The sequence below is a fragment of the Gekko japonicus genome, unplaced genomic scaffold (assembly GCF_001447785.1).
Source record: "Gekko japonicus isolate JY-2015 unplaced genomic scaffold, Gekko_japonicus_V1.1 scaffold158, whole genome shotgun sequence".
Classification (NCBI taxonomy): Eukaryota; Metazoa; Chordata; class Lepidosauria; order Squamata; family Gekkonidae; genus Gekko; species Gekko japonicus.
In genome coordinates, this window is record NW_015170279.1 from 627,458 (window position 1) to 650,230 (window position 22,773).

General features: G+C 43.4%; 1 protein-coding gene across 2 annotated transcripts in view; it reads left to right on the top strand.

Annotated features, from left to right (window-relative positions):
- Positions 1-22,773, top strand: part of RFWD2 (ring finger and WD repeat domain 2, E3 ubiquitin protein ligase) — a 185,909-nt gene that overhangs the window by 130,894 nt on the left and 32,242 nt on the right. For both annotated transcript variants that reach the window (XM_015417745.1, XM_015417746.1), the window contains exons 16-18: positions 4,585-4,702; positions 10,422-10,546; positions 12,470-12,630. In XM_015417745.1, coding sequence (XP_015273231.1) covers positions 4,585-4,702; positions 10,422-10,546; positions 12,470-12,630 — 404 coding nt within the window. The remainder of the gene's footprint in view (positions 1-4,584; positions 4,703-10,421; positions 10,547-12,469; positions 12,631-22,773) is intronic.

Below are 22,773 nucleotides of genomic sequence, written 5' to 3' on the forward strand. Positions count from 1 at the left end.
CTTTGTAGCACAGCAGCTTCAGCTGAACAAAACAGAGAAAAAAGTGGAGCAGGCAAACGAAAAAATTAGAGAGACACCACAAGCAAGAAGTTGAAGAAAAGGTTGGGAGAGGTGGAAACGAAGCAGAATTGCCAAGAGAATCGAGTTTTGCAGCTACAGATGGGAAAAGCTAAGCTGATTCTCAGGTTTCAGTGGGTTCCTGAAATGGATCGGCAAGACTTGAAGAGGGTGCTTGGTGAGGTCATCACTCCAGTAGTAGGTTTAACAGCGGATGAACTGGTAAACGAAATGGAGTCAGTCTATAGGGCATACTCCAATTACATTAAAAAAAATAACCTACCTGGAGAAATAGTGGTTAGGTTTTTAAGAAGACAAACCAGAGATGCCATTTTAAAAGCAACTTCAGCAACTCCACTGAAAATGGGAAATGTAACCATCAAAACCTTAAAGGACATTCCATTTGAAATTAGACAAAAGAGGAAAAATTATAAGGACTTAATTTCTTTTCTTCAAACTAATGGGATATCGTACAGGTGGGCAGTTCCGGAGGGTGTCATCTTTAAGTTAAACGATAGAAGAGAGAAGATAGACTCCACTTTTAAAGCTAAAGAATTTTTGAGACATCAGCTGGGGACAGATGAAGAGTCCAAAGAGGAAGAAACGAAGTCTAGTAACTCTGCTACCTTGGGAACGGATTAGGATTCTGCGGCAGAAAAGGGTGCTGGACCTGCCAGAGTGGTATACGATTTTAGAGACAGAAAGCCGAAGTAAAGGCAGAAAGACTTGGAAAATGACCTTTTGAAGCGATGAGTAAGAAGATGATCAGAGACTTCTCTCATAACAACTAACAAAATAACATATAAATAACGAATTGTTATAAGCAAGAACTCTACAATTATATTGTGATATTAAAACTAATTGTACTAACATTTTTACTAACAGTGAAAAGATCTCCTCCTCTTGGGGTTTTAGTTTAGTGTGGTTTGCTTTCCTTTATCCTTAATTGTAGTCCCTTCCCTAATATTTCTTTGTAGTTTTTGTAATATTTGCAAAATAAAAAATATCCCTCCGGGGATTTAAAAAAAAAAGAAAGAAGAAGAGTGGAAGCTGCTTTCCTAAGGCAAAGCTTGGATACATGTAAGTTTAGGTAGTGTTCAGATGTTAGTCCAGGCAAATTGCTAAAGAGCAGTTCTGCGGTGTGGGATTGATGAGTACCTCATAAGAACATAAGAGACGCCAATGTTGGATCAGGCCAAAGGCCCATCCAGTCCAACACTCTGTGTCACACAGTGGCCAGAAATACCAGGTGCCATCAGGAGGTCCACAAGTGGGGCCAGGACATTAGAAGCCCTCCCACTGTTGACCCCCCTCAAGCACCAAGAAGACAGAGCATCACTTGCCCCAGAACCCCTATCTATACCTTGTGGCTAATAGCCACTGATGGACCTCTGCTCAAGGAGGCATCTAGTGAAACAGAGTCACATGTCTTACAGTGAGTGAGGGAGACTGTTGTTTCTGTCCTGCAGGGGTTTCTCAAAGGTGACAGCTAATTCTTGGTCTTCAATGTATTTTGATTGCTGATCCACTGATGGCGTAGCCCTTGTGACGGGTTAGTTGCCTCTGGAGCCACACGAGTCCTCTGTATGGCTCCCAGCTGTGAGTGTGAAGATGATGCGGAGCTAGAATCCCCTGGTCCTGGTCTGTGATGGTTCTGTCTATCTCCCATTCCAGCGTGTGTGGTTATTATGGCTGCAACTCACAGTAAGAAGGGAAGAGGGTGAGAGGCCAACCCACTGAAGGCCTCCTTAGAAGTCCTGGCACCAGGGAAGTTTCTCCAGCACTAGGAATAACAAGGAAAACTGGGTCTATAAAGCCGCTGTTTCCAACAAGCATTTAAACAATTATTATACAGATCTACATCTTGGCAAAAAAACAACAACCCAAAAACCCTTGGTTTTGAGGATCAGAAATATTTCTCTGTTCTGCAGCTGCTAAATATTGTGTCGGTTCCCCTCCCCCCAGCTCCTTAATGACACTTAAAGTATTTGCTGCCTGTGATTCTTGGTTTTGGGCTAGCAATCCACATCAGGATTGAATGGAATAGGCGCCCGACTGGTAGGGGAGGGAAGACGAATGGACTGGGATTGAGAGTCATTGGCAAAGCTAGTGCTGTTTTCCTGGCTTGCTCTTGGCACTCATTATGGCTGGAGTTGTTTGAATGCTTTAGAGCCCTTTGAATATACAGTCCAAGATGGACAGGATTGCCAGGAGCCATGCCAGCGGTGAGGCGTTTCAGTCTATCGTAAATCAATTTGAGAGGTTTCTGCTGTGTGGTACCTGGGATTTTTATTCCTCTCACTTAGCCCGCTTTAAGATCTTGGCTTCCTTCGTAGGTAGCACTTTTTATCTTGTTCAATGAAAGGTCCATATGGTCTGAGAGAAAGAGGGAGCGAATCTTTTTAATTAGGAAACATGGCCACCTGTTCAGGCATTAATGAATGTGATGAGCATGAGGCTTGATGTATCTACTTAAAAATTGCAACTTGGGATTGGTAAAAAAAAACAAAAAAAAAACCCACAAACCCAGCCACCTTCAGTTGGGCACAGACACCATAGAGGCTGCGATAATCAATTAATAATTAAGTGACTAAATTTAGCACCCTGCAGCCATACAGTTTCCTGGACCCATACTGATCAGAGCAGAAGTTGATTGATTGTGTAGGCTATGCAGGCAGGCGTGCTGTGCCCGGGCCATATGCCATCGGGCACGGAGTCCCTTTTTGCAGGATTTAGGAAGGTGAATTCAGAAACTGCAAGCAGATGCTCTTGCCCCACTACACTTCTATCCCTGTCTGTATTAATCCAGTTGCTTGTCTCTGCTCCTCTTGTCATGCTTTCTGTCGTCAGTTTGTTTTCTGAAATCTGCAGCATTCCAAGTGTATCTTCTGTGCATTCCCTCTGGAAAAAAAGAGGGCAGTTTTTCGTACAACATCGCTTGAAAAGCTTATCGAGTAAGACCTTTTCCAGAGAGGTAGCCAATGTTAGCCTGTTGCGGCAAAAACAACCAAGTCTATTGAGACCTTATTTATGGCAGCATAAGCTTTTGTGGAATACAGTCTCCTTTGTTAGATGCTTGAAGTATTTTCCTCAGTGGGTAGATTCCTTTTTCTTTTTTGTATACTACACTCTCATGGTCTGGGAGTTTGCTATGCAGAATTCAGATGTATATAGATAAGGCCAGTGACCATTTATAACAGTATAATCGGTGACTGCAATCTTCCCAGCTTTGTTAGTCTAATTTATGGTTATCGTGAAAGAAAAATCTAGGGCTACTGCTGAAATATCTGTAGAATGCATTTTTCTTTGCTGCTGCCTTACATTACTAAAGCAAGAATTCCCGACCTTTCGATCAAGAGGGTTTTTCCTTATATAGGGTTAGATCTCAAGACTCTGTTCCACTAAGTCTTCCTCTTCAACAAAGGAAGACTTCGCTATCAGAGGAAACCTTTCTCTCTTCAAGGAAGACTAAGATGAAGAGACTCCTAGAATCCAATTTTCTCATTGTCAGATCCAGTTCTTTGTGTGTTTGGGGATCCATTGTCTCATTCTATCAGTTTCCACTTCATTAGTCTCTAATGGCAACTAAAGCAAATTGCAGTGCTAAGTATGGTATAGCATAACATCTGCACCAAGGTTAACAGTAACTGTACTTCTGTGAAGCAAATCTGGAAACAGGCTTTAAATCCTAGTTTAAAGTGGACTTCAGGTACCATAAGTATCTGTGCTGATGCCGTGGTTGATACTGATATGGAAAAGGGATGTAGTCCTTGGGGAGTTCTCTTATCTGTGGTTATAAGATCAGGAAACACTGCATCAGCATCATGTTTAAGGATCTCCACTGGTTTGTGGCAGTTTTTTCCATGTGGTGGTCATTCCAACTTAAGGGTTGTCAAAAAGGGACAAGTTAACATTTAGGTAGGGTTCAGAGATCTTTCGGCACATGTTAATGATCAGCATCCCCCCCCAAAAAAAATATTTTAATTAAACCTGACACTGAAACTCAAAATTGTGGAAAGATTAAATACATTTCTTAATTAAGGAGACTTTTGTACTGTGGATTTGACTTTTTTCTTGGTTATTGCTTTGTGGGGAACTCTGCAGAAACAAAAATGTACTGGTAATTCTTCTGAAGGATTCGGATTGTGGTAGCACTTTCAGAGCAACAGTGGAATTGTTGTTAAGGGCAGCAGTAATCTGCCCTTTTTTAAATAGGAGAAATGCTTTTTTCCTCTAATTAGGGAGGAGGAGCCAGGAATGGGCAGATAATTTGCTTTAAAGCAGAAATAAAAGAGGGGTTAAGTGCAAACAAAAATCTTGTCCCTTTTCTCCCTTTCAAGGGTTAGCTAAGATATTTAGCCTATTTGATCCATGTGTTTTCAGCTATAATGGGGAGGGGGATCAGATGGTGTCATTATGCTCCAGTTTTGTGTGCGTATTCAGGTGCTTAAATAATTGAATGTGAGCTTACGGCTTTCCACACAGTTTTTCCATATCTCATGAATATTTCCCCCCTTTCTCCCATAGATCACTGTGTTCACTATTATGATCTTCGGAACACTAAGCAGCCAATCATGGTCTTCAAAGGGCACCGCAAGGCTGTTTCGTACGCAAAGTTTGTTAGTGGGGAGGAAATAGTCTCTGCGTAAGTAATTTCTCTCCAAAGTTGCAAGAATTTACACTCACTGACACTTGGTGAATGTCAGAGAACTTGGTTTGTACATGGCTTGCGGGTGGGGGTATGTGCTTGTGCGAACTACCATTCTGCTCAACAGATTGCTGTGCTTTTGTTAGATCATAATTATAAAGATACTTCTCACCTCTGTTGGCTCCGCAATCTCTCATTAGCGCAGAGGAATTCAAGAAAAAGCATAGAATTATGGGACATTTGCTTTAATTTTGTAAGCTCCTATCCAGTCATATATTTTGAAAGCAGCAGTTGAATTTCTTTTTGATCAGATTTGCAGGTGACCATTTAAAGGATGGATAATAGTGTGCATCCTACTCCGTTGTGAGGTTATTTTAACTGGCAGATGTTCCAAGAATTGCAGGGGTGCCCCCTGGTGGTATCAGACAGCTGCAAACCTATTTTTGGCACACATTTGCTTGGGGTAGAAGAAAGGAGTTATTTTCTCAAAAGTGATAGAATTTTTTATAAAATGGATAAATTTAGGGTTGTTATTTAACTTGCCATCTCTGGTGCAGATGGTGGTCTCTGGGGACAGCAAGGCCGGCCACTATTATCTCAGGCTTCTTTCCTCCCACACAAACCCCTTACAATACAGGGGTGATAATACTGTTCATTTTACAGATGGTTGTACGGACTCCTGAGAACGGCTGAGGGGTGTTTTGTACACCATTTAAAAATACAAATGCTAAGTACTACCTACATCATGTTCTGTATTCATCTCCCTCCCTTTTTTGCCTTAAGACCTCCAGTTAAGAACATAAGATATAGCTGAGATTTCCAAACACATTTCACAGTGCCTGATGGCATGTCTGTCTTGCGGAAGTGGGACACTTCTGTTATTATTATTATTATTATTATTATTATATCGTTCTCTTTGACATCTGAGTGTAATAACATGACCTTTAAGTTGGCTTCAAGTTGCCATATTACTGTGTAAGACAAGTAAAAATATTCAGGTTGAGATTTTACTACAGCAGCCTGCTCTGTCCAGATCTCACACATGCATCATTAGCAATTAAAGGAGAAGTATTTCTCTTAAAACTTTAGATTGAGCTGATTTGTTAATCACTTGCAGTGGGAACATTTCCTTTGTAAAGAGGAAAGAGAGGATCTTTTGCCTGCATGATCACAGAGCAACAGCATAAATGGGACCTTGAAAGGACAAAATGGGCATGTCCTGCTTGAGAGATGAGCATTTGTAAATGCTTGTTCCATGGCCCTAGGAGCTATATTGACAGAGCTGTCAAATCTGGTTGATGCAATAGCTCGGCAAGGGAGAGCTATGAAGAAACCTCGGGCTCTTCTCCCTCCTTCCCCGCCCATGCAGTTTGCTATAATTTAATATTGCAGAAGGCAGCTTTTGCTTGCATTTGATGTCCAGAGCTTGGCGGCGGCAGAGCTTTACCAGTGATTAACGGCATTAATAACAACAAAATTCCTGGGATAAAATATTAGTTCTTTCCAACCTTAGCTTTGTTTTTTTTAATGGATCACATTGATTCATTCTGCCTTATTGTGTTACATTTTGACCTCTGGTCCCTTTGGACAAGGTTCATCAGTTCCAGGTACTGATTTACAAACCCGCTGATCCTTTGCACTGTGACTACCTTTTAGGAGAGCACACTTTAGGGAAGCTTGTGGACAGCCCCAAGATCAGGGGCTCCTTTCATTTTGTGTTTCATTTCCACTGTTGGGCTGTGCCTCTTATAATTAAGAAAAGCCTGAAAACATCTAGGATTGCTTTTTATAGGAGACACCTGCCACCCCACTGAAACATCTGAAGGAAAAAAATTCCACTGCTTCTGCTACAGTTCAGATCCTTACAAGAGCCCTCTTCAGACACTGACCCATATGGACACTGAATGCCCATAGAAGGGAATGGGATCATGCCTACTGGCCCTGCCCCCCCCCATACAAATATACTTGTGTATTCAGCCAACATCTGCCTCAAGCCCTTATGTGTGCAGAATGTTCATGTGTAGACTCCTCCACTCTGCTCAAAGCAGGGCCCTGATGGCATGGAATTACCTACTCATGTTTAGGTTATATGCTTGTGGGCTTGCTGCCAGTGTTCAACTGAATGTGCAGGTGTTGGGGGTAGGGGCAGTGGATGCAATTCCTCTGTGTACGTGGAGGTAGAGGAATATGTGTGAACAGATTCTGAAGAAGGATAAACTTTCCTTCCTGCCTTGGATTTCCCCCTCTGGATATTCAGTATTTTGCACACCTTGCATACAGAAGGTTCCAGGTTCAATCCTTGGCATCTTCATTAGCCCCAAACGACACAGTATGTTTGGACTCTCATTCTCTGCAGTCAGTTGGCATCTGCAGGGAATTTATTTCCAAAGCACCACAGGTCCCGGTTAATATCACCGGTGTGTGGTGGTGGAGGGAAGGGGCTTCAGTGTCCCCCTGCACCATTTTCCCAACTTGCAATTGCTCGGGGAAGAGGTGTTATTTGCCCCAATTGGGGGTAAGGGGTGTTATTTGCCCCAATTGGGGGGGTTGCACGTGCAGCCCAACAACGGAGTAAATAATGCCTCCCTGGGCCATTTTGGATAGGGAAAATGGCACAGGAGGGTGAGACTGAAGTGCCTTTTCCCCTCCCATCCGCTGTGATCCATATCCAAATTAGACCCTGAAGAGCCACTGACAGTCAAGGGAGGAGGTACAGGGTTAGGCTTATGGCTGGTCTTGACTCATCGTAAAGGCAGCTTTATATAAGCTCATTCTGTCCTGAAAATGACACTGCAATGTAGGTAATTGTTTCCAGATTGCAAGTGGGGAACTGATTCCACAAGTGACTTGTCCACTGACAGTTACTGAGGCCATCACTGTGATGGGATTTCAGTCTTTCTGGCTGTAGTTCATCTCTCTAGTAACTAAAGGAGGTTACCTCTTGAAAAGTGCTCAGGGTGTTTTATGTAAGATGGAATCTTCTTACAGACACCACTGAGTAGTAGTTTCCTAGTAGGTGTCAGAAGCCTATCTCTGGTTACTCTGGAGTTGAGTCAAATTTGTGGTGTCTGGGGCTGGGGAGGGTGGATGACTGATAAAAATAACAGCTTAATTTCTACTGAAGAGGTAGACCTGTGCTTGTGGTGCTGGACCTATGTATTATGCTTCCATCAGCCTGTTTTGTTATACTGAGTCTCTCCCTGCCCAGGTTTGCAGAAACATCTGAAAATAATAGGGAAAGGGGAAATGAGATGTTTCCTGCAAGTCCTTGCAGGTTCCAACTTGGGTTATATAAATGGAAAGGTTTGATTAGTGGTTGTTTATGAACACTCGAGTTAAAAGTGTTGCTAAAGGAATGGTTTTAAGGGCCTCTTTTTATTCCCCCACCCCAAAAAATAACAAATCAGATTCTAGATTGCTTGGCACACAAGCCTGAAGGTTAAGTGCTTCTTTATATATATATATAATGACCTTCCTGATGAGCTGACTAGCAGCGCAAATGTAGAAGCAATCATAGAATTCTGACGGCTGGGCATTAGGGGATAGTGTATTGGTGACATCTCACCCTTGCATAAGGGGTTATCCACTGTTTCCGCAAGTAAAAACTAATGTTTCAAGTGCTGAATTAGTGTTTTGATTCACCAGTGTGGACTGGTTTAAATCAAAGTAATTTATATAATAGCTTCTGTACTTCCTAGAAGCAGGAGTCATTTCGTAGAAAAAGAGCTGCAGGAGCTCATTGACATATCTAATAGGCTATTAGTATAATAGCTTATTAGCATATGCCACGCCCCCTGACATCACCGGAAGTGATGTCAGAAGGGGAAACGAAAGGGGGGGAGGCATCTTCAAAAGCCTCCCCTTCCCCAGCTGGCCTGCCTCATGCTATAGGAAGAGTCTATGGTTAGGTCAGCTGACCCAGCCCTCCATTTTTCTTCTTCCTGAGAGAAGCTTGCGTTCCACCTCCCTCAAAGCCTCCGATCGCCATCTTGGAGGGTTGTTTGCATTTACCGATTAAAGTTGCCAAGGTCTCAAAGGTCTGAAAACAGTTTTATTGGAAAATTTCTCTGATCTAGATACAGTACAGTAGAAGTACTGTAATCCATTGCTACTGTTAGCTCAGTCCCCCATCATCCCGCTTCGTTCAATCGCTTGAGGGGGTAGGGCGTCCCCTCCCCCTTCCCGCTTTAGTTTGTGGGGGCTTCGCAACAGAGCTCCAATGTCTTGTGTTAACTTAAACTCACTCATTCGTCTTCAGAAACGATCCAGCAGGTCTCCCTGGGATCTCGCTAGGCATAGTAGAATCGCCAAACCTCCATACGCTTGTCCCGGTGGTTGCTTCGAATCCAATACTGGGAATCAGGGCAGGACCTTCGGGGCAGAGATTAGCCACCCTGTATCGGCTGACGGCCGGAGGTAGGGCTCTCCAAAGCCCCCTGGCTAGGAGCCCATTGCCTATGGGCTCCATGGGGGAGCGTGCACGATCACACTCTCTCCTAATCCCTGATTCATGGCACACGTCTCTCGGAGGAGCCAAGAGATGCAGCCATCGCTGAAGCGCCAAAAACCGGAAGGCCTGCTTCCCGTAACTTTTTATGGGGAGCAGAAAGCAGGGGTAAACCGCTGCTTTCTGCTCTTCTGAAGCCACCACTACACCAACATTTGTGGACATTTGTGGTGGTTCTTCAGTTCACAAACATTGCTTTGTGAACCACAAATAGGCCAAAATTCATGACAAACTTTTTAATTCATCAGTCGGTTTGTACCCATCCTTAGTCACATGTTTTCTCCTGTGACTTGTTCTTTTACATAGAAAAGAAGGTGCTAATTCTTTGTGTTTTCCAATGGCTTAAGAGTTCACTTTGAAGAGTTTGTAAGTAAGTGTAAACTAACATTCAGATTTCCCCCCCAAAGATTATTTTTCATAAGTGGCAGTATCTGAAATCTTAAATCAAAATCTTGTTTAAATAAAATACCTGATTTAGATCAAATCTGATTTCCCCCCTATAAATATATAGACTTCACTGAGCTCTTAAAAAGGCAGCAGAAGTAACTTTTCGGTTATGACATACGAGTCTGTTCTGTGTATATGTGAAATTCATCCACTCCTTATATACTGGCATTGTTCAGATTGTTAGATGGGTTGTTCTCATTGCCTTTGGGCCATAACTGTAACCTTTTAAAAACCGATGTGTTCTAACCAATCATACATTTGCTCAAGAGTTTAGGGAACTGGATTCTAGTCCTTGCCATCTCCAACTTGCCAGGGAGAAGTCACTGTTCCTTCCATTTGTAAAATATAGGCATTGTTGTGAGAGTAGGTGAGCACACAGCCTTAGCAGCCTCTTACTCTTTTACCTTCATGTGTGTTTGCTGTGCTATGTTTAGATGTCTGTAGGTGGTAGATCTGGAGGTCCACATTTTTTTTAATCTCTATCACAGGATTAAGTAGGACAGAAAAACCCAGCAGAAGATTTGCCCTTAGGAATCCTGGGTAAATGCTAATGAGACCAAAGTTTTGGCAAAAACTAGGGGGTGGTCCTGTTGAATGCAGCTTTCTGGTATAGTCCATTTTGGGAATGGAAGGATCACACTGGGAATCTGGTCCATGGCCCAGTCAGGAGACACACTGGTGCCTGTGCATGACGTTTTTGCCTGCCCTAACAAAATGTTAATTAACATTACTTGTTGGCTGCTATCTGTTTTCCCCCCTCAGGTCAACAGACAGTCAGCTAAAGCTGTGGAACGTAGGAAAGCCACACTGCCTGCGGTCCTTTAAAGGTCATATCAATGAGAAGAATTTTGTAGGTTTGGCATCAAATGGAGATTATATTGCCTGTGGTAAGTCAAAGACCCATTCAACACAAGGCTCTAAAATGTGCTGTCCGTCTCGAGAGCTGTATGTGGGGCACAGTGGTATAAAAGCACATAGGGGTAAGCGTTGCCCTCTAATATGTTACAAACCTGGTAAATATCTAGAAGAAAATCTGTTCCTGACGTACCTGTGAATAGGGATTTGTGTAAAATAAGCGGACTTCGTCATTAAAAGGGTTATCACAGATGCATTTGCTATAAGTGCAACAGTACAGATTCTCATGGAGGAATCCTACCGAGTTGATTGTGACAAATATCTCCTCTATTCACTTTTTTTGCTTGAACGTTTGGCTTAGATCTTCTGCAGTGCCTCTAAGTCTTTCTGTATAGGGTTTTTTTTTTTCCAGAAACCAAGTAAACCATTTTGTGCTGGAGGGAGACAGAGGAGAGGAATCAGTGCAGCATCTTAAATTTAATCTGGGGACAATTTCAAGCAACAGTGAATGATACTACTCATTCTTTCTCCTCCCTCCAACATTTTGAGAGGATTAAACACAAAAGCTATTGATAGCCTAGAACCAAATGGCAGTCTTCAGAAGATCCTGGTAAAGTTGATGAGGTTTCCTTCAAGTTCTTGTGCTACGTGAACATCTCAGCACAGTCTTAAAACTAAAATACAAGGTGGAGTGATTCTTACTTTTAAAACCAGTCTCTGCTTCTCCATCTCTGCAAGACTATGCAATAACTACGTTACTCTCTTCCTTCCCCAAATCCTGATTAATTTGTTATCAGAGAAGCCGAAATTTCTTTTAGTCATCTTTACTGTCTGAGCACCAATAGCCTTTCTGTGATCTTTGACTTGTCAAGATCACCTGGGTTATGGAATTATAAAATCATATAACTGGAAGAGACCCAATGATCCAATCCCCTGTTCCTTATATACTTGGTACTCTTGAAGCATCCTCACCAACTGTCTGTCCCACCTTTTAAAAAGAAACCTGAGATGGAAATTCCACAATTCTCTCGTAGGTAGTTTGTTTCAGTGACAAACTATTTTTTGAAACTATGATTTTTTTCTTCACGTTTAACTATGTAATATACTGTAATTCAAAAGTACTGAAGAATAATCACCCGTCATTCTTTTAGAGCCTATCTAAAATATTTGAGCGGGTCATTTTGTCTTCCCATTATTGCTCTTTTCTGTATCTGAAAAATAACCAAATACTTTCCATTCAACCTTATAAGATGCCCTTTCCAGACATTTCATTACCTTTCTTAGCTTGCCTCTGAATCCTTTCCACCTTATTAGACTCCTCCTTAAACTCTGCTGTCTTAAGCAAAGCAGAATGAACTTGCCACTGAAGAACAAAAACATAGTGTAGCATCTTGAAAATGATGCTTTGTGTTTTAGACCCTGTAAAACAGAATTGGCCTTGAAAACCACTGTCTTGTATGTTGACACTGGTGTAGTGGTTAAGTGCACGGACTCTCATCTGGGAGAACTGAGTTTGATTCCCCACTCCTCCACACGCAGCTGCTGGATGACCTTGGACAAGCCGTAGTTCTGATAAGAGCTGTTCTTGAAAAAGAGCAGTTTCTGTCAAGAGCTCTCTCAGCCCCACCTACCTCACAGGGTGTCTGTTGTGGGGAGGGGAAGGGAAAGGAGTTTGTAAACCGCTCTGAGACTCCTTTGGGTAGAGAAGGGCGGGGGATAAATCCAATCTCTTCTTCTTCTTTTCATTGCATCACCTGGATTTTATGTATCTGCTGTACTACATTTATTGTTAGTGATGTTGCTCATTCCTGTCTTGGAGTTCTCTGCTATAGCTGGAACAGGTGGCTTTTGATTGGCTGCATGAGGAGTGGGATAGGGTTAATGTCGTACGGATCTTTAGGAATCTCCCACACGTTGCCAATGTGTCTCTTTCTTTCTCTCTCTGTTAACTGTAGGAAGTGAAAATAACTCCCTCTACCTGTACTACAAGGGTCTCTCAAAGACACTGCTAACCTTCAAATTTGACACTGTCAAAAGCGTTCTGGACAAGGACCGGAAGGAGGACGACACAAATGAGTTTGTCAGTGCTGTATGCTGGAGGGCGCTGCCAGATGGGGTAAATATTTACTTACTCTCCTTTCCTTACTGTGTCACAGAAAAAAAATGTTTCCCTAAGGTGAGTTTGGCAGGGCATTTCATTAAGTCAGCTTGAGGTCAGCAGTAAACGGTTGTTGAAGCATGACAGGCTGTGGAAGATCATAATTTGAGTCAAGAAACAACCAAAGTTTGGTGCAAAAAACCTTCCTATTATTGCAGTCACGTGCGAGCGGGTTCCTTGTGGTGTTGTCTGCTGCCAGGAATGTCTTCACTGAGGAACCAAAATATATGGTGCAAATGATGTTTGAACGGCATGTGGGAAGGGCCTAGGCCTCACTGATGTGATACGTCTGTGTCTGGGCTGTGACACCATGCTGCAAGGGGCTGGCTGACATAATGGCAATTGTGCCTAGGCAAACTGTCTTGTCAGGAAGCAAGCTCTAGTCAACCCTTCTCCTGGACATGCTAGCTTTCTGTATATAGTGGTGCATTCCATCCTGTGAGCCTCTCCCTGTAGCCTAAAGTGCCATAGTCCAGACACAGCTGGACTGTACCAGTAGGCCTGTGCTCCTGTGCCTTTGCCACGATATATAAATGGGCCTAAGGTACCAGGCATTTGCAGGTTAGCTGCTGAAATTATGCAGTGGCATTTTGTGTAATTGGAATGATAGACGGTGCTTTAAAGTAAAGTTAATACAGTGTAATGGTTGGGATTTTAAGCTCACGTAACCCAGCCCACCCCCAACCGTAATTTATCGCTATTGGAGAACATTAACTTCTGTTATATATAGGCTTTTGCATTAAAAGATGCCATTTTGAATGAACAGTGAATATAAAGGGTGACAGAAATATGGGTACTGTTTGAGTCTTCCTAGCCTTTTATACATAAATGTCTCTACCCACATTTCATTTGAAACCTTGTTCTCTTTTTAACTGTCTTGATCTTTCTTAATGAGTAGGAACTTTAGCTCTGTTAAGAAACGTTCATTTGACATATAGGCCTTTCACTGAATCCTGAGCATATAGTAGCAGCCTCTGAGATGGGAGTGCACCATACTGCTTTGACTGATTCATTCATTTTGATAGAGGTGCACAAGGTCAGACTTTGCTCCAGTAAATGTTTGCTTTTTCTGCAGATTTGCCTGTACCTCAAGTGAATTAGGAGGTGGTTGCCCAGTCTGGTTTGTGGATTGTGGTTTATTACTGTACTCCTATCTCTGTTGCCAAGGCTACTGCAAGGGGTGGCGCTCCATAACAAACTGTACCGTGAATTCAGCTATCACAGCAAACCACAAATTGTGGTTTAATTAAGCAGCTGTGAACTCCAGTTTCAAATCCTGATTTGGTATCATGCAACTAACTGGGGTTTGAGTCAACTGCAGTTTATTACGGTGCCCGAGTATAGCCGTGGCTCCATGGCAGAACTGCCGTTGTGCCCCAGTAATACTGTTTCTGCCAAGCTTGCTCCTCCCGGAGCATAAGAGCCATATGTGAAGTCGGGTTCAATTGCCGCTTGGAGTGCTTTCCCCTCAGTATCCATGCTGTGGGGAGGAAGATGGGCAGAGAAGAAGGGCAGTCCCAAAACATGCAGGCCTGAGGAGTCTGGTGTTTTACTCCAGAACGACTTGAGTTGTAACTGTCACCCTCCTTGTTTAGTCTGTGAGCACGTGCTGGATGGGGGGAATGAGCACCATTCTCCAACTGAGTGCTGTAGGAAAGAGGAAGTGACAGGGGGCCCCTTTAGAGGCTTTGGACTGCTTTTCTTCACCAAATCCATTCTTACAGTCTTTCTCTGCTCTTGTAACTTAGCCTAGCTGCATTGTGTCATTAAGTGAAACAATTTTTTTAAAAAAATTAAACCCATGTTTTGTGTATAGCCCTTTGCATTACGTGTACTCTGTGAAAGTTGGTGATATAATATCAATGAACCCATGGAGCCGCTTGATCTGGAGTCAGATAGCTGGTCCAGATAGCCAAGTATTGTCTGCTGTGGCTGGCAACAGTTCTCAGACTCTATCCCAGCACTGAAATCCTTGTTTCTCGGGATTCCAGGAATTTGAGTTGGGACCTTCTGCTGCACTATGTAGCCATGACCCCCCCCCCTCCCCGTAGTGTGTGGATATTTAGAATTTAGTGATGAACCTATTCTTCTCCCCCCCACCCCGAGTTGCTTTCTACCTGTTTTTCTGGTACTCTTTAAGTAGTTCATTTCCACTTTCCTAGGATGATTAGCATATTTTCTTTGAGAGAGATTTTTTAAGCATTTTTGTTCAAAGAAAGCTGTCCTGTTATTCCTATTTTACCTTCAGTTACAGCAGCCCCCTTCCCATTCCACACGCTTCTGTAGCAACACTTTGTGACTCACTCAGCAACGTGTATCACGTTTTTTGCCACCAGGCCATAGCATACCTATTTCTATAATGCTTCTAATTGCTACTTGTGTATTTTCTACATGCTCTTGAAATGTTCACTTTGAAAAAAAAAATCACTTTTAGGACAGAAAATATTGTACACAAACAATAGCTTCCACATACGGGCCTGAGTCAGGTAATTCAGTCATGGGTTAATAATAATTAAGTGCCATGTCAACAGACTTGTGTCAACCCTCATGTGGTTTTTAAAGCAAGAGATGAACAGAGATGGTTTGCCTATTTCCTTCCTCTGCATAGCATCCATGGTTTTCCTTGGTGGCCTTCCATCAAAATACTAACTATGGCCAACGCTGCTTAACTTTCAAGCTCTGACAAGCTCAGACTAGTCAGAGTGATTCAAGCTGCTAGTCATGGGTCAGAGGTTTACAAACTTATCTCCCTCTTCTTTCGGATTCCATTTTCCTCCCCTGTTTTATGTGATTTGTAGTTTGCCATAAAATCAGACTGTCGGGTCGTGTGGGCACCTGTTCAGAGTTCCGAGCAGTAGAGCCCTCCAGAGCGGGACTTGTCTCAGTTGACTGGGCTGGACCTCAGAATATGCCAGAGAAGGGGATTTTGCAATCACCTGAGGTCCTCCTCCCGGCAGAAGGTCCACTCCACACTGGCTTCACATCCCAAAGCTGGAAGCATGCTCTTCCTCCCCATCCCGCCATTTGCCTCCCATTTAAATCCCCCTTCCTGTGGCTAGACTGCTCCGAATGCTCCAATCCCTGCCCTTCCTCCCTTTCCACCTGCAAACTGCTCCCTCCTCCCTCCAATACGGGCCCCGTCTCCTGCCATTCAGGACAGGATGGTGCCGCTCCTTGTTCCCACCCCTTTGCCTTACTCTGGGCGTGGGGTGGGGCCGGCCAACATGTTTCCACCATAACTAGGCCTCCGGGCCCCTTGTTCCTGGTGTCTGTGATGCCCCTTCCGCTCAGGATGTTCTCTGGTGGTGGGAGATCACTCTCCCCTGATTCTGTCACCACCACAGAGCCATCACTTTCCCCATGCGCCTCTGCTTCCTTGTTGTCCCAAGCTTTGGAGGGAGGTAAGTGTGGAGGTGGGGTGGTCGCCTCCGGACACAGACTCAACACCTCGCATCTAGGGCTTCCCCTTCAAATGGTGATTTCCAGTGCTGTTGTGGAGAGTAAGCACCACCTGTAAATTGTGCAGTGGGATGTTATGACAAAACTGTATTGAGCGCTAAGTGAGGTATCAAGGGACCCGAGCGATATACACGAGAGTCTGGACAATCCTTTGAATTGAATGTGAGTTAGGATCCACCAACTAGGCCGATCAGCCATTGGCAATGGAACCTGGAAAAGAACTGTACAAAAGAAGTGGGGGAATGAGAGATGACCTCTAGATCAGTGGGAGCAACATTTGGAAAGAGCAGCAAGGCTTATCTCCATTTTTAGCTCCTGTTGTTTCTTTGAGGGAACTTGGCACGTACTGAGTAGTTGCCATTTTCGTTCTCAAAGAGTAATAGATGCAAAACACATTCATATTTGAAAGCTAACTATATAAGACAGTTTTTGTGAATATCTGAGAACTTGAAGCTACATTAGAGAACACTGACAGTCACTTAAAGAAGATTGTCTGTCCTTGTATTATTTTTGTGGATCGGCTGCCTCGTTTCTTGTAGACCTGAAAGATGGAAATTAACTTAAATACATCTAGGCTTATTAGTGTTTGAATGTTGTCATTTGCCGAATTTTGGATGTTCTCTGTGACAGTGACATAACAGACTCTTATTTATTTAACAATTACATTGCTGAGCAAACAAAGAACACACTCCTGACACTTGAATTAGGGCTGTATGTGATGTAAAGTGCAATGGACTAGTTACCAAACAAGTCCGTGTATAGCAAACAGAGTTTGGCCCCATTCACAGTCAGCTTCAGGTTTACTCCCCAATGCAAATTCTATTGGAACGGCTAGTTTCACTGAACTACAGCAATCAGTTCTAACTGCGTTATGGGAATTATTAGTCAAATGGTTCCCTCTATTTGTCAGATGTAAAATCAGGTTTGTCGTTTAACTAGACACAAACTTGATCAATACGCCACTTAATGTTTGTCACATATTTATTTTGAAGCATTAATTTATTAGAATGATAAAAAGCAGCAAGTGGCACTTATTCACTGCTGTGAATGTGCTTGGTGGCAGACTTGACTCTTCGGCACTTCTGACAGCATAGGCTTTTCACCTTTTGTGGGTGAAAGTTGGCTTCTAGGTGTGAGCCAAAGAGACAGTCATCAGGGGAGCCCTGTAACTCAGTGGCAGAACACACGCTTTGTGCGCAGAATGCCTTGAGTTTAATCCCCCACATTTGAAGAAGAAGAGATTGGATTTTCCCCCCGCCCTTCACTCCCCAAAGGTGTCTCAGAGCGGCTTACAAACTCCTTTTCCCTTCCCCTCCCCACAACAGACACCCTGTGAGATGGGTGGGGCTGAGAGTGCTCTTGACAGAAACTGCTCTTTTTCAAGAACAGCTCTTATCAGAGCTATGGCTTGCCCAAGGCCATCCATCCAGGTTCAAGTGGAGAAGTGGGGAATCAAACCCGGTTCTCCCAGATTAGAGTCCACACACTTAACCACTACACCAAACTTAACCACTACACCAAAATTTGCAATTGCAAGGGGTCCATGTAGCAGGCCTGGGAAAGACCTCTTTCTGGGAATTCAGACAACCTCTTCTACTCAAAGTAAGCAGTACTGGGTTATATAGAGTGATGGTCCAACTTGGTATACAACAACTTTATGCGTTCATACGACCAATTTCAGTCATTTTGCCATTCTGCAGTCTTCTGTAAAACTTGTCGACTGCCCTTAGTCCTGGGGCAAAATAGAAATTTAAGTATCTTTGGCACAGGATTATGCAAACACTTAATTGATACACTCTTTACTTTAAGCACACAAATACATTCACTAGGAGGGGGTGGATTGCTCATCAAGATAACCCGCAAATGCAAAGTATCCTTTGCTGAAAAGCGACTTTGGGCCATTGGAATAACATTAAACCCCCTGTTGATAGATGTTTTGGCATGTTTCTTTTAAAAATAGAAACAATCATTTTCAATAAATTGGCCTTTATGTGGAAATACAGACGCTTGAGAATAAACTCCACTTTCAACAAGGAATCACATTCAGTAAGAATGTGGCATTTCCAAGCATACCTATCAACAAGGCTGTGCAAATGGCCCCAGACTGCTGTTCCACACATTATGTTTTATATTGAATATCCTGGATCGTAAGAACAGTCTTTAACTTCCTGCCGGGGAATGTGTTTGTGTCAAAATGGGAAGGGTGGTGGTCACATGTTTTCTGTAACTCTTTTTCAGTGTGGGTTTTCTTTTTCAGTAATCAAAACAGACCTGTTACCCATGACTGAAGTCATATCTATTGACTGGTTATCAACTATGCTTTTGGGGAGTACATTGTTCCATTTTGATTTAACATGAGTAATGTAGTGCTGAAACTGGGTGTGGTGTGAGAATTCACACTCATGACAGTAGGTGTGTACAAAGTCCCTCAACCCAGTCAACAGGGCCCAGGAATACCTCATGTTTCTGCCACTCCTGCCTCTTCTGAAGTATTTGCATACAGTAATTGGCTACTTTCTCACTTAGAATGTTGGAAGTCTTAGCTCTGACCACTTCCTGAGACTGCAAAAAGGTAGGGTGAGTGTCAGTGTGGTGTAGTGGTTAGGGAATGGGATCTGAGAATCCCAGGTTGGAATGCCCACTCTGCCACGGAAACATGCTGGGTGACCTAGGGCCAGTATCACACTCTCAGCCTAACCTACCCTCCAAGGTTGCTGTGAGGATTAAGTGGAGAAGAGGAAAATTATGTACATTGGAGTCTGCATTGTGGGGGGAAAGCAGGAATATAGGGTTGCCAGCTCTGGGTTGGGAAATACCTGGATATTTGGGGGGTGGAACCTGAGGAGAGTGGGGTTTGTGGAGTGCAGGGACTTCAGTGGGGTATACTGCCATAGAGTCCACCTTCCCTCTAAGCTCCACAGTGTTGTGAGCAGGAATTCTACCTCGTGAGCGAAAAGAGCTAGTAGCATTAAAGTTGAGAGCAAGCATACTTTTGACTATCGTGTAAATTAGTTTTTTCGAAGATTACTTCCATAACCTTTTAAAAATCTCAGAATAAACTCTTTTAAGTTATATTTAAATTATATTTTAAGAATAATTTAAATATTATAAGAAAAAACAGAATCAAATTAAATTTCACCCACCCCAGTCCACTGTATTGGTAGACCTAGCCTTGGATCGTCGCCTTATGCTTAACAGAGGAGGATCAATCACTGTCAGAGCTCTGCCTAACCTAACTAACAAGAAGTTGCTTAAATGTTATCAACCTGCCCAAACTACTTATTTATTCAAATATTTATATCCCACTTTTCCCTGTGACTCAAGGCAGCTTACATATCATACTGAAAAGCATAATACGGGTGTGCAAAAAAACCTAATAATTTTTCCTGACCCCATTGTAACCTATGGGGACCATTATTGTCAATAGGTCCCATAGGTTATAATGGAGAATCAATCTGGGGGTATATTGGGCTCTGAGGAGGCTCTTTAGGTAGAGGCACCAAATTTGCAGCACAGCTGCTGGTGCCTCTTCTCAAAGCCCTCACAAGTTTAAAAAAGATTGGACTGGGGTCCAATTCTATGGGCCCCAGAAGGAGGCACCCTTACTCTCCATTTTTTCCAGTGGAGGGGAAATATCTTGTGAACAGAAGCTCACAAGCCCTGAACTGCCTGTGAAAACTTTGTGTGCCAGCGCCCTCTAGCACAGCTTAGAGGGAACTGTGCATCCGAGGCAGCCATTTGCTCCAGGTGAAGTGTTCCTTATAATCTGGAGATCAGCGGTAATCCCAGGAGGCCTCCAGCCACCACCTGGAGGTTGACAACCCTAGGCATCAATGAATAAATGGTATTGTTGAACATAAAATCAAATGGCTTGTGTAAATGAGACATGGTCTGAGTCTGTTCACTTCTCCGTAAAGCGGCCATTTAATGCTTTGCTTGTTGCGGTGTTTGTGTGTGTCTGTGCCTGTCAGCAGGATTGCGTGGAAGGGTAGGAGTCCAAATTGTGATAGCATGTTTTTGATAAGGGCAGGGAGATTCAGATAAGAGAGGAAAACTGCATGCAAATTAGTCAAGGAAAAACCTTAGCGCCTTTCAAGGAGAGGACAGGAATTACATTAATCTAGGACTGTAAGTGATTCATAAATTAGCTTTCTGCCAACAGGGTCAGTGTTGTTGGCTTGCTTTCCCCTGGTACTCCTGCATGCATAGCCTTCTTGTATCACGGTAAGCATAGCCTGCTAATAAGCAAACCAGGAGGCTAGAGTTCAGAACCCTTCTCTCTACCCACCACCCCTTCCGCTGTCCAGTGCCAGTAGTGTATTCCTCATGTCTCTAAACAGCCTCCTGCTGGCGGTAATCTTTGTAGAGCTCCAGGACCATGTCTACTTCCTACATTCACTGAATGATTTTTGGCCAGTTTTGCTGGAGAGATGGGTGTATTTTGTTGTAAGGGGACTGGCTACCAAGGGCCATGACAGAGGGTTTTACATAATAGCTGGCTTCCATAGGTCAAGGTCAGGTATTAGAACAGTAAAAAAATCCATCTTGCAAATGTTGACTGTTGTGGACCTCACCCGCATTTTACCCAGAATCACCACTTTAGCAAGGATTCAGACATGAAGAAAGTGGTAAACACACCCCGCCAATAATGTATGACCCTGACACAGCGGGAGGAGGACTCTGGCCCTTCCAGCAAGGGAGGGAAGATTTGATCAGTTTCTTCCAGACTTGGAAGATGTAAATATGTGTGTCTCACAGACTGTTAGAACATGGTGACTCTCTTCCTTTATTAAATACATAGTATGCCCTGACCTGCATAGCCCAGACTAGCCGGCTTTTGTCGCATCTCGGAAGCTAAACAGGGTCGGCCCTGGCTAATGTTTGGATGGGAGACTTCAAGGAATACCAGGGTCATGATGCAGAGGCAGGCAATGGCAAACCACCTCTGAAAGTCTCTTGCCTTGAAAACCCTGCAGGGTCTTTATAAATCAGCTGTGACTTGATGGCCGTTTCCACCACCATGTCAACTCGCCCTCACTGTTAACAGTGATTAGAAAATTCTTAAGATTGGTGGGTGGATGAAATGATTGGGACAATCAGAACAATGACTGAGTGTTTGTGTTTGGCGGTCATTGGTGGGCTTGCTCTACACATGGGATACATGCAGTGCCTCTGAAGCTAAGTCTTGTTGATCTTTTAATGGTAGTGAATGGGCATGCCTCTCCCACTGAAATGACGGATGTTTGGCTGAACTTTATCTGAAACTTGCACATTTACATGGCAACCATTTTTACAGTTTTTTCACATTCTTTAAATTGCAGCATTTTATTTTATACTTTAACGCCCCCCATTTTTCCTCTCTCTCTCTCTTATTCCCATATCTCCCTCCATTTCTAATCCAGTGAAGAGTGGGAGGAAATTTTTGGCTCTTGTCCAAATATAGGCACTTTATTCCTACACCTGGCAGTGTGTGTAAATGCACAGTTGCCTTCTTATTGCCCAGTTTCTGGCATTGTCACTCCACTTTACTTATTTATTTGGAATGTTTCTACGTCACTGTGTTGAAGCGGGCCCCACAGGCACCTCATTGTACCACAGGGAATGTGGAATCTGCCCAGTTGGTCCAGGTCTCAACAAAGAGTCCAGTGTTATCCTATCCCCCAAACACATATTCCTTTTTATTGCCACCAACAGGGTTAAGACTTAGACATATGCTTGTTTAGTAAATGGCAAGACAAACACTCTGTTTCTTAAGAGACCCTGCTTCAGATTAAGAACGGTCCTTCCTACTCCAAATCTCCATGGGTGTGGGTGAAGCCTTGGATTGGACTCTGTCTTATTGCAGCAGTTCACATCAAGGCTGGAGTCTTCCTGCCCTCTCTTTGTTTCTCGGTGGGTATGAGCCATATTAGGGTGCAGACAGATCACCATAGTACCAGTTAGGTTACAAAAGGGAAAGTATGTAGTTGAGCAAAAGTCAATAAGTATATCCTCTCACCCCAGGTCTAAAACGTACCTCCTGTGTAGAAGAATGAGGAGGTAGAATAATCTTTAAATTAGCTGATTCTCTTCGGGTTCTGTGCATGCCTCTCTTTTCCTGCCATTTTATTTACTTGCTTCATTTAGGCTCAATCCCCCTCTCCGTCCAAAGGGACTCCCCAGATTCCACACTAAGGACAGACTATTGCAGCTCATTGGATCCCTGCCATCCTACCTAGTGGTAAAGATGGTACCAGCCAGCTAACAGTGCTCCAGGAAAAAGAAAAAGAAGAAGAGTCGGTTTTTTTATCCTGCTTTTTCTTTACTCCACGGAGTCTTAAAGCAGCTTTCAGTCACCTTCCCTTCCTCTCCCCACAACAGGCTCTTTGTGGGGTAGATGGGGCTGATAGAGTTCTGAGAGAACTGTGACTGGCCCAAGGTCACCCAGCAGGCTTCCTGTGCAGGAGAGGGGTATCAAACCCATTTCTCTGGATTAGAGTCCACCTCTCTTAACCACTTCACCACACTTTGCTGTCTTGGCTAAAATAGCTGAAAGGAAGCCAGAGAGAGAAAATTGTTCTGCATTGTTTTGCCTACTGGTAATGGTAGTTTTAGCTTAACTTCTGAGCATCCATAAAGTTATACATTTAACATCTATCTTGC